General features: G+C 49.4%; 1 protein-coding gene across 1 annotated transcript in view; it reads left to right on the top strand.

Moving 5' to 3' along the window:
- Positions 1 to 16360, top strand: part of LOC140390373 (apolipoprotein M-like) — a 39726-nt gene extending 23366 nt beyond the window's left edge. Inside the window, exons 5-6 of the mRNA XM_072475484.1 lie at positions 5758 to 5856; positions 8378 to 16360. Coding sequence (XP_072331585.1) covers positions 5758 to 5856; positions 8378 to 8394 — 116 coding nt within the window. The 3' untranslated portion in view covers positions 8395 to 16360. The remainder of the gene's footprint in view (positions 1 to 5757; positions 5857 to 8377) is intronic.
- The last annotated feature ends 1999 nt before the right edge of the window (positions 16361 to 18359 follow it).

Genomic DNA, 18359 nt, shown 5'->3' with positions numbered 1-18359 from the left:
GTCTGGGACGCACCAGCTGAAAGGGTGGCCTGGTTTACAGGGTTAGGGGATAAATTCTGGGGAGTACGATTAAATTTGACTGTTGTTTCAAAGAGCTCGCACAGAGATGATGGGCTAAATAGTCTCCAGTGCTGAAAAATTCTATCATTCTACCCAAGGCCAGTAAATGGGGTTAAGATGCAGCATTTTAGAATTCTTTATTTGGCAGAAGGAGTTTTAAAAAATCTCTGCCTAACCTCGAGGTGTGTCATAAGTACGTCATTTAAACCATGTGGCCTCAACGCACCAGTCTACTTTAATATATAATAGAAATAATACTTTGTGGATTACACAAATCTTTGGAGATGTTTGGACAAGTTGGTAAAACCATATGAAAAGATTGTTGGATCCTTGGCTTTGTTGATAGACACAGAGAGCTAAATCACGAACATAAGCGGGATTCTCCGAATCCCGCTGGGTCGGAGAATCCCTGGGGGGTGGCGCGAATCCCGCCCCGACGCCAGCTACCATATTCTCCAGCGCCGGTTTTCGGGCGGGGACGGGGTTCACGCCATGCCGGTCGGGGGCCGTTGGCTGTGGCCCCCGCAGCAATTCTCCGGGCCCCGATGGGCCGAGCGGCTACCTGTTTTTGGCCAGTCCCGCCGGCGTGGGTTAGACATGGTCCCACATGGCGGGACCTGGCAGGTAAGTCAGCTGGGGCAGTCCTCTGGGGGGCGCGAGGAGATCCAACCCTGGGGAGGGCCCGCACCGTGGCCTGGCCCTTGATTGGGGCCCACCGATCTGGGGGCGGGTCTGTGCCGTGGGGGCACTCCTTCCTTCTGCGCCGGCCCCTATAGGGCTCCACCATGGCCGGCACGGAGAAGACAACCCCCTGTGCATGCAGCAGAATATGCCTGCCGGTCTGCGCATGCGCAGAACCACGCCAGCTGTTCCACACATGCGCGAGATCACACGGCCCTTCGGGGCATTCGTGAACTTGCGCAGTCCCTTCAGCACCACCTGGCACAACGCCAACACCTCCGGAGTCCACCTAGGCCCTGAAAGTGCGGAGAATTCCGCACTTTCAGGGGCTGTTGACACCGGAGTAGTCCGCGCCGGTTTTCCCGCCGGCATAGGGACTTAGTCCTGCGAAAGGAATATCCCGCCCGTTATGTTTAGCCTTTAAAAGTCTCAGTTGGAGTATTGTGTTCAATTCTGGGAATGGATATCAAAGTCTTGGAGACAATGTAGGGGAAATTTACTGGGATGACAGTTCAGAGATGTGGGAAGATTGTATAAATCAGGGCTGTATCCTGAAAACAGCGAAGGTTAAAGCGAGATGTCTGTATTTTAAAATTGTATTTCCCTTCATGCTTGAATGGATTTCAATACCCTGCTGTGAAACTAAATGCAATGTTTATGAACATCTACCTAGGATTGACAGCCCCTGACCATGTCAAAAGCAGTTAGGTGCTTTCTGCGGCGAAAAAGAAGTGGAAGCACTTAACTCCTAGATGTTTATGTCAGGTCCAAAGCAATGTACTTGAGATCCATTCAAGCGTGAAGGGAAATAAACTGAAGCAATCCAGACACCTGACTGTCTAGAAGCTGGCAATTACATCCTCATAAAAGCTTTTCTTTTTGTGGTGCATAGAAACATTGCAGTGCAAAGAACCTACGGGGGTTTGAACCGTGGTGTTGCGGTTTTCGCTTTCTATTAAGTTACAGCTGCTGCTTTCTCTGCCTGAGGCAGCAGCTGTAGGGGACAGGTGGGTTCTAAAGCAATTATATTTTTCACTTTTTATGTCCGCACTGCTCTTTAGCTTATGGGTGGGAGTGACTGATGGGGGTGGGGGCTTCTCTGCTATGGGGGATGGTGTCTGTAATGGGGTCTCTGTTACAGGGGGTTCCTGCTGGGGTTCTCTGCTGGGAATCTTTTCTGGAAGTCTCCTGTGGGAGTCTTTGGTGGATACGCTGGTGGGGCTCCCAATAGTGGAGTCTCTGGTGGGGGTGGGGGAGGGGGGGTGCTTGGTGGGGGTGTCTGGTGGGGTGGACAGGATTAGCATAATGATGGGGAGGCACCCTCCGATTGGCTTGAGGCAAACTTATCTTATATACATACCACCATCATGCGGTCCACCGCATCTCGGCCATGCTGATAAATACCTGTACCAACCTAAGCCCACGTGAACCCTGGTCCATTGCCCCGAAGATTCACTGAGGTGTGGAGAATCCAGTGCTCAGCCCATTAATAGGATGTAAATGGGTTAATTTGACCTATTTGCATCCTCCCGCTGGAACAGATCATGAATCTCGAAGCAGCTGCCAGAGGGGCATCGGAATATTGAAAACCAATCGGTGCTGACGCTGGATCCTTCGGCACATCGGGAATTTCGCTATGGATGGTGGCTGGGGGAGAATCCGGCTCAATAATTTTCAAAACCTCTCTGGCCACAGGTGAGATACCAGAGGACTGGAGGAACTCCCATGGTGGTACAGTAATTAGTCCAGCTGCCTCACAGCACCAGGATCAATAGGTGGATTGGCCATGTTACATTGGCCAGTGTCCAAAGATGTGCAGATATGGGGGTTAGGTTGGGCTGGTGGGTCTATGTAGGCTGCTTGTTAATAGGGCCGGTGCAGACTCAATATGCTGAATGGCTTTTATCATAGATTATCATAGAAATTACAGTGCAGAAGGAGGCCATTCAGCCCATCGAGTCTGCACCGGCTCTTGGAAGGAGCACCCTACCCAAGGTCAACACCTCCACCCTATCCCCATAACCCAGTAACCCCACCCAACACTAAGGGAAATTTTGGACACTAAGGGCAATTTATCATGGCCAATCCACCTAACCTGCACATCTTTGGACTGTGGGAGGAAACCGGAGCACCCGGAGGAAACTCACGCACACACGGGGAGAGCGTGCAGACGCCGCACAGACAGTGACCCAAGCCGGAAATCGAACCTGGGACCCTGGGGCTGTGAAGCAATTGTGCTAACCACAACACTACCGTGCTGCCCAATCTGCACTGTAGAGATTCTATGATACTAATGTGGTATCATTATTCAATAAAGGTGGTAGGTTTAAATCAGGAAATTAATGGTTGGGAAACTATTTTAAGAAAGAGGGATAGAATTCATCTCCACTTGGGGAGGCAAGGATTAATCATCAATAGTCACCATGGGTTTGTCAAAGGGAGATCGCGGCCGTGTTTCAACTAAATGGGAACAAAGTCCCATAGCGAGCATGTTTAGTCGTATGTTTCCCGCTGCACATAACCCCGTTTTGCACACTGAGGAGCTCTGCTCGCTGGAACTCTTCAGTGTAGCAAGAGATCGGGAGGCCATTTTTAAACGATAGCCCGATCTCTGAAGTCCCCAAACCGACCCCCAATCTCCCCCAAGCTCCAACGCCCCCCCCCCACCCTCGCCCCCAACATCTGGAAAAGACATCCCCAGCTCGATTGCGCCCATGAAAAAATGGCAGTCTGGGCAATGCCACCTGGACACCTTGGCGGTGCCAGACTGGCACCCAGGTGGCATTGCCAGGGTGCCACGCTGGCATTGCCAGGATGTCAGACTGGTAGTGCGAGGGTACCCTGGCTGCCACCATGCGCAAAGTGTATGCACCTGTGGGACCCCCACGAGTGCTGCTCCATCTGCTCCCTGTTTCTGGAGACCAGCACTGAACGGCAATCGCCCGAGATTTCCGAAGCGAGGGAGATTGATCCCACCCCTCGGGTAACTCAGGACCAGCTGTCTCGCTTTACTCTGCAGATTTGCTAAAAAGTGTTCCCACCCACAATGGGCGGGATTCACATCGTAACATCTCGTGACATTATATTCGATCTCGCAAGGGACTGCGGTCTGGGTAAATCCTGAGAGCAAGATCTCCTGGCTTTTATTGGCCACGCTGCATCACGGTGATCTGCTTTTTGGGTGCAGCGTGGCCATTAAATCGCTCCCAGCGTGTTACAAATTTGATTGAATATTTTGAGAAGGTGACTCAGTGTGTAGATAAGGACAGTACAGTTGATGTGGTCTACATGGACTTCAGTGAGGCTTTTGACAAGGTCCCAAATGGAAAACTGCTCAAGAAGATAAGAGAGAATGAGATCGAGGGCAATTTGGAAAATTGGATCCTAAATGGCTTAACGGCTGGTTCCAAAAGTCTGAGAACACGCATGAACAGACTCAAAAACAGCTTCTTCCCCACTGTTACCAGACTCCTAAATGACCCTCTTATGGACTGACCTGATTAACACGACACCCTGTATGCTTCACCCGATGCCGGTGTTTATGTAGTTGCATTGTGTACCTTGTGTTGCCCTATTATATATTTTCTTTTCTTCCCATGTACTTAATGATCTGTTGAACTGCTCGCAGAAAAAACTTTTTACTGTACCTCGGTACACGTGACAATAAACAAAATCCAAATCCCAACTTTTGGGAGGATTGACATGGCAAGGGAATATATACTGAATGGTCGGACCTGAGGAAATAGAGGTGATCGGAAGGACCTTGGTGTGCATGTAGCTGAAGACAGCAGGACAGGTAGACAAGGTGGCTGAAAGTGTCTAGTTTTATTTCTAGTTTTATCCATAGAGGGGCTAGTTGAATGCATATAACTAATAAGCAGAATATTAAAAGTGTCTTGACTGTGGGAACCCAGTCATTTTCTCATATAAGGAATTAACCATTATATTCAGTACTGAGAATGAAGTGGTCCCTGTGTAATCAACTCATGAATTTTAGTTAGGTCTCCGCCAAGCTATGAAACATGACAAAGTGCAAGAAAACATATACAGTATTTTTCCTAAGACTGCGCGCGCAAACACTAAGCTAGCTTTGATAGGCACCAGTCAATCTCAAGTAATGTCCAATGTTTGATCAACAAGTTATCTTCCAAGTAACAGACGTGCATTTGAACAAACCAGGAGTTCCCAGCTAAAAGTTAGAAACCAATGAACTCAAGTGAGGGGTTAAACCAGAGATAAGAATTCCCTGAAAAGTAGGACCTCATGGTCGAGGTACTTTGTTGCTGAATTCTTGAATCATCTATCTGTCTGTTTGTGATTTACTTTCTGCGTATCCTGTTGCCTGCACTTGACTTTTTTCTGTATTGTTTGATATTTTGTTTCTAAGTTTTATTCAGTTCTTATTCAAGTGTAGACAAGTGAGTAATTAGCCATAACGTCGCACTTTTGACACCTCCACCAACCGGACTACCAATTCGTATTAGAAGAGAAGAATAAGAGTTCCCACAGTGGTACGGAACGCATATGGTATACTTGCCTTTATTGGCCGAGCCATAGAATATAAGAGCAGGGAGGTTTTGATGGAGCTGTATAGACCACAGCTGGAGTACAGGGCGCAGTTCAGGTCGCCACACTGTAGGAAGGAAGAGATTGCACTCGGGAACGTGCCGAGGAGAATCACAAGGATGGCATCGCGGCTGGAATATCTCAGCTAGCCAGAGAGACTGGGGCTGTTTTCCTATGAGCAGAGCAGGCTGAGGGGGACCTGATTGAGGACCTGATGGACACAGATAGGGTAGATAGGAGGAAACCTTCCCCCTCAGGCGAGGGATCAATACATTTAAGGTAAGGGACAGGAGGTTTGGAAGGGATTTGAGGAAAATGGGATAGGTGCTTGATGGCTGGCCTGGACACGATGGGCCGAATGGCCTCTTTCCGTGGTTTACAAACTCTTATGAATCTACAAACCACGGTATTAAAATGTGCGTGTGCCCCTTTGTTCTTCTCCCAATACAGGCAGATCTCCTACAATGTCTGAGTTCAGTCACCAGGAGTTTGAACAGCGTGCTAAATCATTGAACTTGAACAACATTGCTGTTCTGAAACAGGTCCGAGGTTAGTAATAAGCGGCATTTTCCCTATTATACCCTCTCTCCAGCCTTTCTCTCCTCAGGATGCTGAGGTTTGTAAGAGTATGTTGTAACATTAATTTTTAATCAATTTATTGAATACAATGAGCTGGAACAGATGGTAAAACGACTCGGATCTTTTACTGCCTCAAGAGCTCTTTGAGGAATTAACAACCGGGATGAATAAAGGAGAGCCGGTAGATGAAGTACATCTGCATTTCAAAAATGCATTTCATTGGGTGCAAAACACGTTTACCACACACGAGAAGTGTTCAAGGTAATATGTCAGCATGGTTAGAGGATTGGTCAACCGACAGGCAACAAAGAGTTGGAATAAATGAGTCGTTTTCAGATTGGTGATCCATATCTAGTGGTATGTCACAGGGATCAGTGCTGGGACCTCAACTGCTAAATATATCAACAATGTGGTTGAATAGACCAAGTGTGTCACTGACAATGCGAAGATCTGCAGGAAAACAAACTGTGAGGACACAAAGAATCTGCAAAGTGATATAGATACATTCAGTGAGTGAGCAAAGAATTGGCAGATGGACAACATTGAGGGAAAATGTAAGATTGTCCACTTTGGTAGAAGAATCACAAAGTAGAATATTATTTAAATGGAGAGAGACTGCAGCATGCTGCAATGCAGAGAGAGCTGGGAGTCCTCGGACATGAAAGGTTAGCCTGCAGCTACAACAGGCAATTGGAAGGCAAATAGGATATTGGCCTTTGTCACAAGGTGGATGGAGGATAAAAGTGGGAAGTCTTGCTACAAGCACACAGGGAGTTAGTGAGACCACACCGAGAGGACTGGTTTGGTCTCCCTACTCACAAAGGAAGTTCAAGGTAGTTGACAGAAGGTTCACTACGCTGATTCCTGGGATGAAGAAGTTTCCTTCTGAGGAAAGGTGGAGTAAGTTTTGTCTGCAGAGTTTAGAAGAATGGGAGGTGATCTTATTGAATCATTTAAGTTTATTTTTTAAATTAATTTACGGATGTTAGGTCAGCATTTATTGCCCATTTCTAATTGCCCTTCAGAAGATGGTAGTGAGTTACCTTCTTGAACCACTGCAGTCCCTGAGATGTAGGTACAATCACAGTGCTGTTACGGAGGGAGCACCAGATGTTGACCCAGCGACAGTGAAGGAACGGAGATTTATTTCCAAGTTGGGGGATGCGTGACTTGCTCTTGTCCTTCTAGATGGTCATGGGTTTGGAAGGTACTGCCTAAGGAACTTAGGTGAATTACTGCAGTGCACCTTGTAGATGGTACACAAGGCTGCCACTGTTCCTCGGTGGTGGAAGCACTGAATGTTGTGGAAGGGGGAGCAATCAAGCTGGATGGTGTTGAGCTTCTTGAGTATTGTTGGAGCTGCACTGATTCAGGTACGTGGAGAGTATTCCATTACACTTCTAACAGTGTAGAAGCTGAGAGAATGATTCACCTCATTTTGGGAATTTCAAACTTGGTGGGGGTGTGGGGTAGGGGGGGGGGGGGGGCACAATTTCAAAAAAAAGGAGTGTCCCATTTAACACCAGAATGAGGATGAATTTCTTTTCTCAGAGTCTCGTTAATGTTTGGAATTCTCTTCCGCAGGGAGCAGTGGAGACTCGGGCATTGAATACATTCAAGGCTGAGTTAGACAGATTGTTCACCTACAAGGGGGCTGGGATTTATGGGATACAGGCAGGAAAGTGAAGTGACAGCCGCAATCAAATCAGCCATGATCTTAATGAATGGCGGCGCAGGCTCAAGGGGCCAAGTGGGCTACACCAGCTTCTATTTCTTATGTTCTTAGCTACTTCATTGGTCGTAAAATGCTTTTAGGTGCAGTCACTGTTACAATATAGGTCATGTGGCAGTCAAATTACACCGACCATGATCCCACAATCAGTATTGAGTTATTGACCAAGATGGTCTGCTCTCGCAATATTGTCTGAGGGAAATAAATAAATCCACACAGAGGAGAACTGCCCCATCTGACCTTCAAATGATGCTCTGGGACTTTTTACACACACTCGAGAGGACATTCTGGGGCTTCAGTTTAACATTTCAGTGCCTCGGACAGTTCACTATTCACTCAGTCGGAGCTGCAGCCCAGGTTTTATGCTCAAGGCTCGGGAGCGGGGCTTGAACCGACAACCTTCTGACTACAGGGGAGTGCAGGCAGTACCTGCTGTGTTATCCAGTCGTAAGGGATGCCTGCATCAAATCCACTGCACGGGCATCACAGGAAGGCAGGTACAGGCAGGTGTGATTGTGACGTTCGCCAGTGATGAACTATCGGGGCAAAGGTAAGAGTAGATCATGTGCCAGAGGGCTGCCCTTGTTCATGAAAATCACACAGCAAAATTTAGTACCTTTCAGATAGGAAGAGGAGGAGGAGCAGAGGGCGGGTGAAATTAGTCAATCAAAACTAGGATAAGTATTGGAAAAAGTGGCTTTCATTCCACTTCCTCATCTTTTGCAACCTGCTGTAATTCCTTTCCCCTTCTTCCTGCAGAGCCTTGTGAGATTTGAGTTACAATCTCCAACCTTCAGCATCTTGTACATCAGGACCACATGGGCACAATTCATGACCGACTTCTCTGCACTTGTCCTTTCTGGAGTAAAAGATGCTGCCACATCTTGTCAGCTGATGATTACCTTGACTGTGCTGCAATTGACTCACTTTGGTTTCCATAGGCAACAGCAAAATAAATGCCTTTCTTAGATAGGAGACTGGGAGAGAGTGAGAGAAATGAATAGAAACCTCTCTCTCTCTCTCTCTTTCTCTTTCAGTTAATCCAGGGTTTCTTTGGGAGACGAGATTGATCTCTTTTCCTGTACTGCAGTACCGACCTTCTGTCCATAGACAGCACTGCTGCACCTTGAGGAAGACTGGGCCAATTGCAGGCAGAAATGACAGGATTAAATAAATGTTCCTCCTGACCTACAGGAGCGAGGAAGAGTCCCAGATTTAGGCCACACTGTTGAGTTGAACAGATTCACCAGGGGTTGTGGAAGCAGAGACTACAACCGTTCTCAATGTGCCGAGCCTACACTGCATAATAGGAGCAGCGAGGGGTGTCATCCAACCCCTCGAGTCCGCTCCGCCATTCACTGAGTCTCGGCTGACCTTCCACATCAATCCACTCTCCCTGCAACATTCCCCATATCCCTCGGTGCCCAAGGATCAGTCCATTTAACCAATCCATGAGGTCCTGAATATTCGCAACAAGGTCAAATAGGGAATTGAAGCATTTCCACTGCCCCCACACACAGCTCCCTGGGATAGAGAAGTGATGGCAGGATTCCCGACCGGATTACCAGCCCGATGAACAGCATTATTTATGCTCCTTCCCGGGCCAACAGGTCCTGGTGTTGGACTTGAACTTGAAGTTTCTGGTCCAGCGGTAGGGTCCGCTACCCACTGTGCCACAAGTGAATGAGCTGATCACATGTGACTCTGTCATAGAACCATACAATCTGTACAGTGCAGAAGGATGCCATTCGGCCCATCGAGTCTGCACTGGCCCTTGAAATGTGTACCCTCCCTATGCTCACACCCCTATCCCTGTAACCCCACCTAACCTTTTTAAAAAATATTTCTATTGAAAGCATTTTCATGTCTACAAACAGAATCAGAAGAACAAGCAAACTAGTCAATAAACAACCTCGCCTCCCCCCTGCTCCCCTGACGCCAACCCCTCCTGAGATTCTGCCTGCCCCATTTGAACCCCCTTACCCACCCCCCCCGCCTGCTGACCTCTCAACGCCCCATAAAGAAATAATAATAATCTTTATTATTGTCACTACATTAACACTGCAATGAAGTTACTGTGAAAATCAATAAACGGCTTTCACCTTAAGGCAAACTTTAAAAAAAATTTAGAGTACCCAATTCATTTTTTCCAATTAAGGGGCAATTTAGCGTGACCAATCCACCTACCCTGCACATCTTTTGGGTTGTGGAGGCGAAACCCACACAGACACGGTGAGAATGTGCAAACTCCACACGGACAGTGACCCAGAGCCGGGATCGAACCTGGGACCTCGGCGCCGCGAGGCAGCAGGGATAACCCACCGTGCTGCCTTGACCTTAAGGTGAACGTAACCTTCTGCAGCCTCAGGAATTCTGCCAGGTCGCTCACCCACACCCCCGCTTTCGGCAGCTCCGAGATTCTCCACCCGAGCAACCTCCAGCGCCGGGCTATCAGAGAGGCGAAGTCCAAAACATCGGCCTCTCTTGCCCCCTGGAATCCCGGGTCTTCCGACACCCCAAATACCGCCACCGATCAAACGCCTTCTCCATATCCATCGCCACCACTACCTCCACCCCCCGGATTCAGGACCGCCCTCACCCCCAGAACCTCGGACATCACATCCACGAACCCCTTAATCTTGGACATGCCCAGAACAGGTGAATGTGATTCATGCCTCTCCCTCACCCCGCGCACTGCCCATACCCATCCTCTACCTCCTCAAAGAACCGACTCACCCTCGCGGCTGTCATATGAGCCCGAGGCACCACCCTGAACTGGATGAGGCTTCGCCTCGCACATGACGAGGACACGTTTACCCTCCGCCCACGTCTCGGCCTCCACCTCCCCACCCAGCTCGTCCTCCTACTTACGCTTCATATCCCCCACCAGGGCTCCCTCCCTCTCCATCGACTCCTTACAGACATCGTCCTCTCCCCTATTTCCTTCAACAGCAGCTTGTCTTGCAACCCGAGGGGTGTCAGCCCAGGAAAGGACGGCACCTCTCTCCTTACAAAGTCCCGAACCTGCAGGTACCTAAAGCCATTCCCCCCTGGGCAACTCATACTCCTCCTCCAGGACCTCCAACTTCGCAAATTTGCCCCCTACAAACAGATCGCTAAAGCGCTCAATCCCTGCCGGCTGCCACCCCAAAACCTCGCGTCCAGCTCCGCTGGTGCAAAACTGTGATTATTGTAAATTGACACCCACACCGAGGTCCCCTCCAGCCCCCGATGCTGCCATCACTGCCCACATACCCTCAGGGCCGATATCACCACTGGGCTCACGGAGTACCTGGCCAGCGAGAACTGTAAAGACGCCAACAACAAAGCCCTCAAACACGTACCCCTATTTGATGCCACCTCCATCCATCCCCGCCTCGACCCCTCCCCACGGCCCATTTCCTAACCGTAGCAGTATTTGCTGCCCAGTCGTAATTCATCCTATTCGGCAACACCAGCACCCACCTCGCGCCCACTCCAGGAAAGCCCTCCTAAGCCGCAGGGTCTTCCCCGCCCACACGAATCCAAAGATCAGCTAGGCTCAGTGTCCATTAGAACCAGAGAACACCTGCTCCCCACAGCAGACATTCTGCCTAACATACATAATGAGGATGGCCGGAGGTCACAGTGACCAGGGCAGAGCAAAAAAGACCGAGCAAATAGGCCTTCCTAAAAAACGACTTGGTGAAAAAGATTGGGAGGTTCTGAAACACAAGCAGAAACCTTGGCAGCACCGTCATTTGTATTGCTTGCACCCACCCTGCCAGTGACAGGGGCAACACATCCCACCTCTTAAAGTCCGCCCTTATCTGCTCCACCAACCGAGCCAGTTTCAGTTTGTGTGACTGCGTCTCAATCGGAAACAACTCGCTTTTTTCCATATGTAATTTGTATCCCGAGATCCGGTAAACTTCCCCCAAGATCCCCATGAGCCTCTGATGCTCCCCATCGGGTGCGAAACATACAGCAGCAGGTTGTCTGCGCGTAATGACACCCTGTGCTCAATGCCCCCCCCCCGCTGTTCAATCCCACTCAAGTCCCTCGATGCGTAAGTGCCATTGCCAGGGCAAATAGCGATGGGGAGAGCGGGCACCCCTGGTTCGTCCCACGATGCAGCCCCGAGTACCCCAAACTCACTCAGTTCATCTGCACATTCGCAACTGGCATCTTATACAGCAGCTGAACCCAATCTACAAACCCCTGCCTGAACACCAGCACCTCCAACAAACACGCCCACCCCCGATCAAGCGCCTTCTCCGCGTCCATCACCACCATGACCTCCACCTCCTGCCCCTCTGAAGGCATCATGATTACATTAAGCAACCTCTTTACGTTCGCCGAAAACTGCCTCCCCTGCACAAAACCTGTTTGATCTTTGCCTATCACCCCTGGGACACAGTCCTCAATTCGCGATGCCAGCACCTTTGCCAACATCTTGCCGTCCACGTTCAATAATGATACTGGGCAGGACAACCTGCACTGCTCCAGATCCTTATCCCTTTTTACAAGCAGGGAGATTAAGGCTACGACAATGTGGCAGGGCTCCCCCCACTCCCTTGCTTCATTATACTTTCTCACCAGCAGTGGTCCCAGATCCACCCCAAACATTTTATAGAACTCTACCGGGAACCCATTGTCCCCGGAGCATTCCCTACCTACATGGTCCCCATACTCTCCATCACGTCCCACAGCCGGGTTGGGGCCCCCAACCTGCCCCTCCTCTACTTTGGGAAACTCTAGCCCACCCAGGAACCGTCGCATCCCCTCCTCCCCGGATGGGGGCTCCGACTCGTAGAGTCTTCTATAGAACACTTCAAACAGCCTATTCACCCCCTCCAGGTCGATCATCACGTTGCCCTTATCACCCCTATCTCTGCTGATCTCACTGGCTGCCTCTTGCTCTCTCAACTGATGGGCCAACATCCTACTTTCCTCCTTGTACACTGCCACTCTGACTTTCCGTAGCTGCCCCACTGCCTTCCCCGTAGACACCAGCCCAAACTCCACCTGGAGCCTCTGCCTCTCCTTCAACAACCCTGCCTCCACTGCTTCCGAGTATGTCCTGTCCACCCTAAAAAATCTCATCCACCCTCTCCTCCCACTCTGCTTTCTCCCTGTGCATCTGAATTGATATAAACGCCCCGCTGACCTGGAGTGCCTCCCACAGTGTGACCTCCTCCGTGTCATTTAGCTCCATGTAGCCCTGAATGGCTGCCCTCACCCGGTCCGAAACCTCCTCCTCCACCAGAAGCCCCACATCCAGCCTCCACTGCAGGTGATGTCCCACCCCTGCCAGACGCAAACCCACATAGTGCGGTGTGTAGTCGGAAACCATAATCACCGGATACCCCAAGTCAGTCACTCCCACCAGCAACGCCTTGTCCAATACAAGAAAAATCAATCCGGCGGACATGGGAGAAATATGAAAATTCCTTCACCCTCGGCCTCCCGAACCCCCACATGCTCCATAAAACCCCTCAGCTCCTTCGCCATTGCCGACACCCTTGATGACTTGGGACTCGATCGGTCCAATCCGATCAGCCTTTTTGAGGAAGCCCCCGCCCCACATCACGTCACCCTCCAGGTCCGCCCTCGGATGTCCTCCGTCATCGATCTCTTCCCAACCGCGCCACACTAACTGCACCCATGTCAGCAACCCTCCCCCTTTCCCCCCACCCTCAAGCAAAGTACCAACCTCCCCACAACACCGAGCCTTCCTGCTGGCAATGCCCCCACCTCGCTCCCGTTAACTAGCCCGCCAACCTAGCATGAAGGCCCCCACCCAAGGCCTCCAACTGTCCCCCCTCCAGTTCCCTTTCCCCTTGCAACCAGCACAACCATCCATCCCGAAACAGTAACAAAAGGCACGCTCGCCATCGTTGCTCCCTCTGGAAAACCTGCCCCCGAAAACCCAACACCAAACACTTCAAAGAGAACACAAAACTCCTCCAACGTCCATTGTGCCTCATAAATTCCATCACCTCCTCTGTCATGTCAAAATAAAGCTCTCGCTTCTGGAAAGTAACCCACAGACGGGCCGGGTACACTACCCCAAACCTCGCCCCGTTTTTGAAGCGGGCAGCATTAATCCGGTTAAGTCCGGCCTTCCTCTTGACTATTTCTAATCCTAGGTCGTGGTACACCCGCAGCTCATTCCCTTCCCAGGTAACTTCCTGGTCTGCCTCACCACCTGAAAGATCTTTTCCTTGTCCGGAAAGTGGGAAACCGCACCACCATCGCCCTCGGTGGCTCGCCCGCCAGCGGCCTCCTCATCAGCACCCTCTGCACTCGGTCCACCTCCAGAGACTGATCAAAACCCCCTCCCCCATCAATTCCTCCAGCATCCTTGCCACGTACACACCGGCCTCCGCACCTTCAAGCATTCCGGCATCCTGACAATCCTTAGGTTTTTGCCTTCTGGAGCGATTCTCCTGCAGAAGTCAATATTTTTCCTGTTTCTTAACTGTGGTAGAAAGACTCGACAAAGTTAATTCCGACAAAATAACTAGTCTTTATTTACGAAAAGACTGCATGCAGTATTGGCTGCAACTTGAGTTCAGAGAGCAGTTGTTACAAACTGCTGATTCCTCCTCAAGTCCGCACTTACACAGAAAATCAGTTCAGTATTTATACATTATCATTATCAGTATTGCGTGACTACAGCTTAGTCAGGAATTCGATCAGAAACATAAGCAATGTCATAAAACAGGCACAACCTGCTGACCACCGAGGACTCTTTGTCTCATCACTCATGCCATTATCTTGTCCTTTGATAGAACATTAAAAGGTCAGTGACTCCTTCATCCCTGACCTTATCTTGTCTTACTCATACAGCCCTGGGTCATGAGGAGTTAACCTTATCAGAATTTACAAAGGTCAGGCATTTTGGAATAGCTTGACCTTCTCTGATCTTATTCATGCTTTAAGTTATGCGGAGTCGGCCTTATCGGTCTTACAGGGGTCTGGTACATTGGAATGGCTAGGTCAGCTTTTCTTACATTGTACCAAGTAGTTGACCAGTTTTCCCATCATGCTTTTACTTAATTCGTACAACATCACACTCCAGATCCTCCACCTTCTCCCTCAGCTTTTTCTGTCTCTCCCGTTTCACTCCCACCTCAGCCACCAACAAGACCAACTGCTCCTCGTGCTCCCCCAGCACCTCCTCCACTTTCTGGATCGCCAGGCCCTGGGACTCCAACCTCTGCTCCACTCGTTCCACCACCTTGGCTAGGTCTTCCAGGGCCTCTTTCCTCTATCACTAACTGCTCCATCTTATCCTGTGGCGCACCACAGAGACTCTCCTACTCCAACAACTCTTTCTTCATTGCACCACCCATTCTCCATGGATCCACCCACCAGCCACACTAGAGGAGTATTACCTACCCCAGGCACTCCGAGACCTTTTGCCCTCAAATGCTTTGCCCTTCGGGCTGGGAAAGGACCGAAAAAATCCGTCTTGAGCTGGAGCCACCAAATGTGCGACCACTCACTCCATGGCCAACACCTGAAGTCCCCCATCTAACCTTTGTGGACACTAAGGGACAATTTAGCACGGCCAATCCAGCTAACCTGTACATCTTTGGACTGTGGGAGGAAACCGGAGCACCTGGAAGAAACCCACGCAGCCACAGGGAGAAGGTGCAAACTCCACACAGTCAGTCACCCGAGGCCGGAATTGAACCTGGGTCCCTGGCGCTGTGAGGCAGCAGTGCTAACCACCGTGCCACCTCGTGTCAACCCCGCGACTGTGGCCTGGCCTCAGTCTGATAAATAAAAACAAGAACTTACAATTTGTCTATAAGTACGGAAACACCATCAACCTTCCTCATGCATACAGTCCGTGCATTCCACAGAGCCGAGCAATCACTTTACGGACACACCTCAATTCAAAGAAACTTTCAAAGAGGAAAACCACCAAAGGGGCTTCACACGGCTGCATTAGTGGAAGTGATCCAAAGAAGGAGGGGTGTAAGGGAGGGGCGACTGTAATCCTGGTCAAGGGTTTCAAGGAAGATCTGAAAGGAGGAGAACGAGATGAGGGGATGTTAGATGGGAATTACATCAGGGCCTGGACCAGTGAAGGCACAGCTTCCAAAGGTGGTTCGAGGAGGGATGGGGGAATGTGTCACTAACCAGAGTGAAAGGAATGGGCTGTTAGGTGGTAGAGAGACAATGGAGAGAGGGAGAGATGTGGCCATGAAGGGATTTAAACACAAGGATGAGAACTTTAATGTGGGGCACTGGAGAACCAGGAGCTGTCAGTACAGTGGGTTAATCTCAGCAATAAAGTTACATCAGGTTTATGTGGGAGTTCAGGAGAGGAAGATAATCCAGCACAAAATATAAACTGCTCTTAAATCCTTATCCAAATAAAAAGATTCTCTCTCTTTTTGTCTCTGATTTCTTTTGCTGATTCCTAAATGTTGAGACATTTTTAGGGACTGATTTTCCTGTTCCAGGAACATCTGAACACAATGTTTTTATTTTGTGGGGGGTGTGTCCGACTGATTTTCCTGTAGCCGCTGCACCCAGGCACTGGGTCAGGTTATATCTTCCCCTCTGAATATTTTTCTTTCCTATCTGCTCAAACATTCAGTAGTGAGGAATGTGTAACCCATTCTGAAACGTGGAAGAGAAACAAAATATTGACCTGCAGACATTACCAGTGATAATTGTGTGTGTGTGGATTTCTGTGTATATTGATGTGTCCCTGTCTGAAATAAATGGACAGTGAATAAATATTCGGGCTCTGTGTTGGAAATCTGTGGAATATTATGGGCTTCCCTCGGCACAGGAACAATTCTCACTGATAAAGTCTTTCCCAGCGCATGTTTCCCGCTGGCTGCCCGTTAATTGACCAGCACGTAATATTTTTAAAGTAAATTTAGAGTACCCAATTCATTTTTCCAATTAAGGGGCAATTTAACGTGGCCAATCCACCTACCCTGCACATCTTTGTGATGTGGGGGCGAAACCCACGCAAACATGGGGAGAATGTGCAAACTCCACATGGACTGTGACCCCGAGCCGGGATCGAACCTGGGACCTCGGCGCCATGAGGCAGAAGTGCTAACCACTGTGCCACCGTGCTGCCCGACCAGCAAGTAATATAATATAATATAATCTTTTATTGTCACAAGTATGAAGTTACTGTGAAAATCCCCTCGTCGCCACGTACGGTCCGGGAATTGAACCCACGCTGCTGACCTTGTTCTGCATTACAAACCAGCTGACTAGTCCACTGAGCTAAACCGTGTGGTATCATGGGCGGGATTCTCCGGTCCCGTTGCTGCGACTGGAGATTTGGCTGAGCGCCACAATTTCCATTGTCATTGGCAGCGGCAGTGAGGCAGATCCACAATGGAGAATCCGGGAGCATGTCATGGGGCCGATCGCGGTCTGAAGTTTGTTTGTGCCCGCTGAGTGCCTGGCCCAGATTGATGGGAAATTCAGGCCTTAATCTCCAATCTCACTATAAACTCTCTCTCTGAATGGTCAAATGTGGAATCTGCCTCAGTGAATCTAGCAAATAATCCAGGGGTATCTGGGTCCTGGGATTCATCCGAAACAATCAATCTTTATATTGTTTTAAATCTTTCTCATGTCCCAGGACCTGAGGTTCGCGTTGTGCCCGTCGAGTACGTGTGCCAGAGAAATGGGAAATTCAGGCCTGAATCACTGTAAACACTCACCATCCGTTCACAATCATAGAACATATAAAATACAGCACAGAACAGGCCCTTCGGCCCACGATGTTGTGCCGAACCTTTGTCCTAGATTAATCATAGATTATCATTGAATTTACAGTGCAGAAGGAGGCCATTCGGCCCTTTGAGTCTGCACCGGCTCTTGGAAAGAGCCCCCTACCCAAACTCAACACCTCCACCCAACACCAAGGGCAATTTTGGACACTAAGGGCAATTTATCATGGTCAATCCACCTAACCTGCACATCTTTGGACTGTGGGAGGAAACCGGAGCACCCGGAGGAAACCCACGCAGACACGGGGAGGATGTGCAGACTCCGCACAGACAGAGACCCAAGCCGGAATCGAACCTGGGACCCTGGAGCTGTGAAGCAATTGTGCTATCTACAATGCTACCGTGCTGCCCTTAAGAACAAATAAATCTACACTATATCATTTTACCGTAATCCATGTACCTATCCAATAGCTGCTTGAAGGTCCCTAATGTTTCAGACTCAACTACTTCCACAGGCAGTGCATTCCATGCCCCCACTACTCTCTGGGTAAAGAACCTACCTCTGGTATCCCTCCTATATCTTCCACCTTTTACCTTAAATTTATGTCCCCTTGTAATGGTTTGTTCCACCTGGGGAAAAAGTCTCTGACTGTCTACTCTATCTATTCCCCTGATCATCTTATAAACCTCTATCAAGTCACCCCTCATCCTTCTCCGTTCTAATGAGAAAAGGCCTAGCACCCTCAACCTTTCCTCGTAAGACCTACTCTCCATTCCAGGCAACATCCTGGTAAATCTTTTTTGCACCTTTTCCAAAGCTTCCACATCCTTCCTAATATGAGGCGACCAGAACTGTACACAGTACTCCAAATGTGGCCTTACCAAAGTTTTGTACAGCTGCATCATCACCTCATGGCTCTTAAATTCAATCCCTCTGTTAATGAACGCGAGCACACCATAGGCCTTCTTCACAGCTCTATCCACTTGAGTGGCAACTTTCAAAGATGTATGAACATAGACCCCAAGATCTCTCTGCT

The sequence above is a fragment of the Scyliorhinus torazame genome, chromosome 14 (assembly GCF_047496885.1).
Source record: "Scyliorhinus torazame isolate Kashiwa2021f chromosome 14, sScyTor2.1, whole genome shotgun sequence".
Lineage (NCBI taxonomy): Eukaryota > Metazoa > Chordata > Chondrichthyes > Carcharhiniformes > Scyliorhinidae > Scyliorhinus > Scyliorhinus torazame.
Note: the sequence above shows the minus strand (reverse complement) of the source record. Positions and strands in the feature narration are given on the sequence as shown.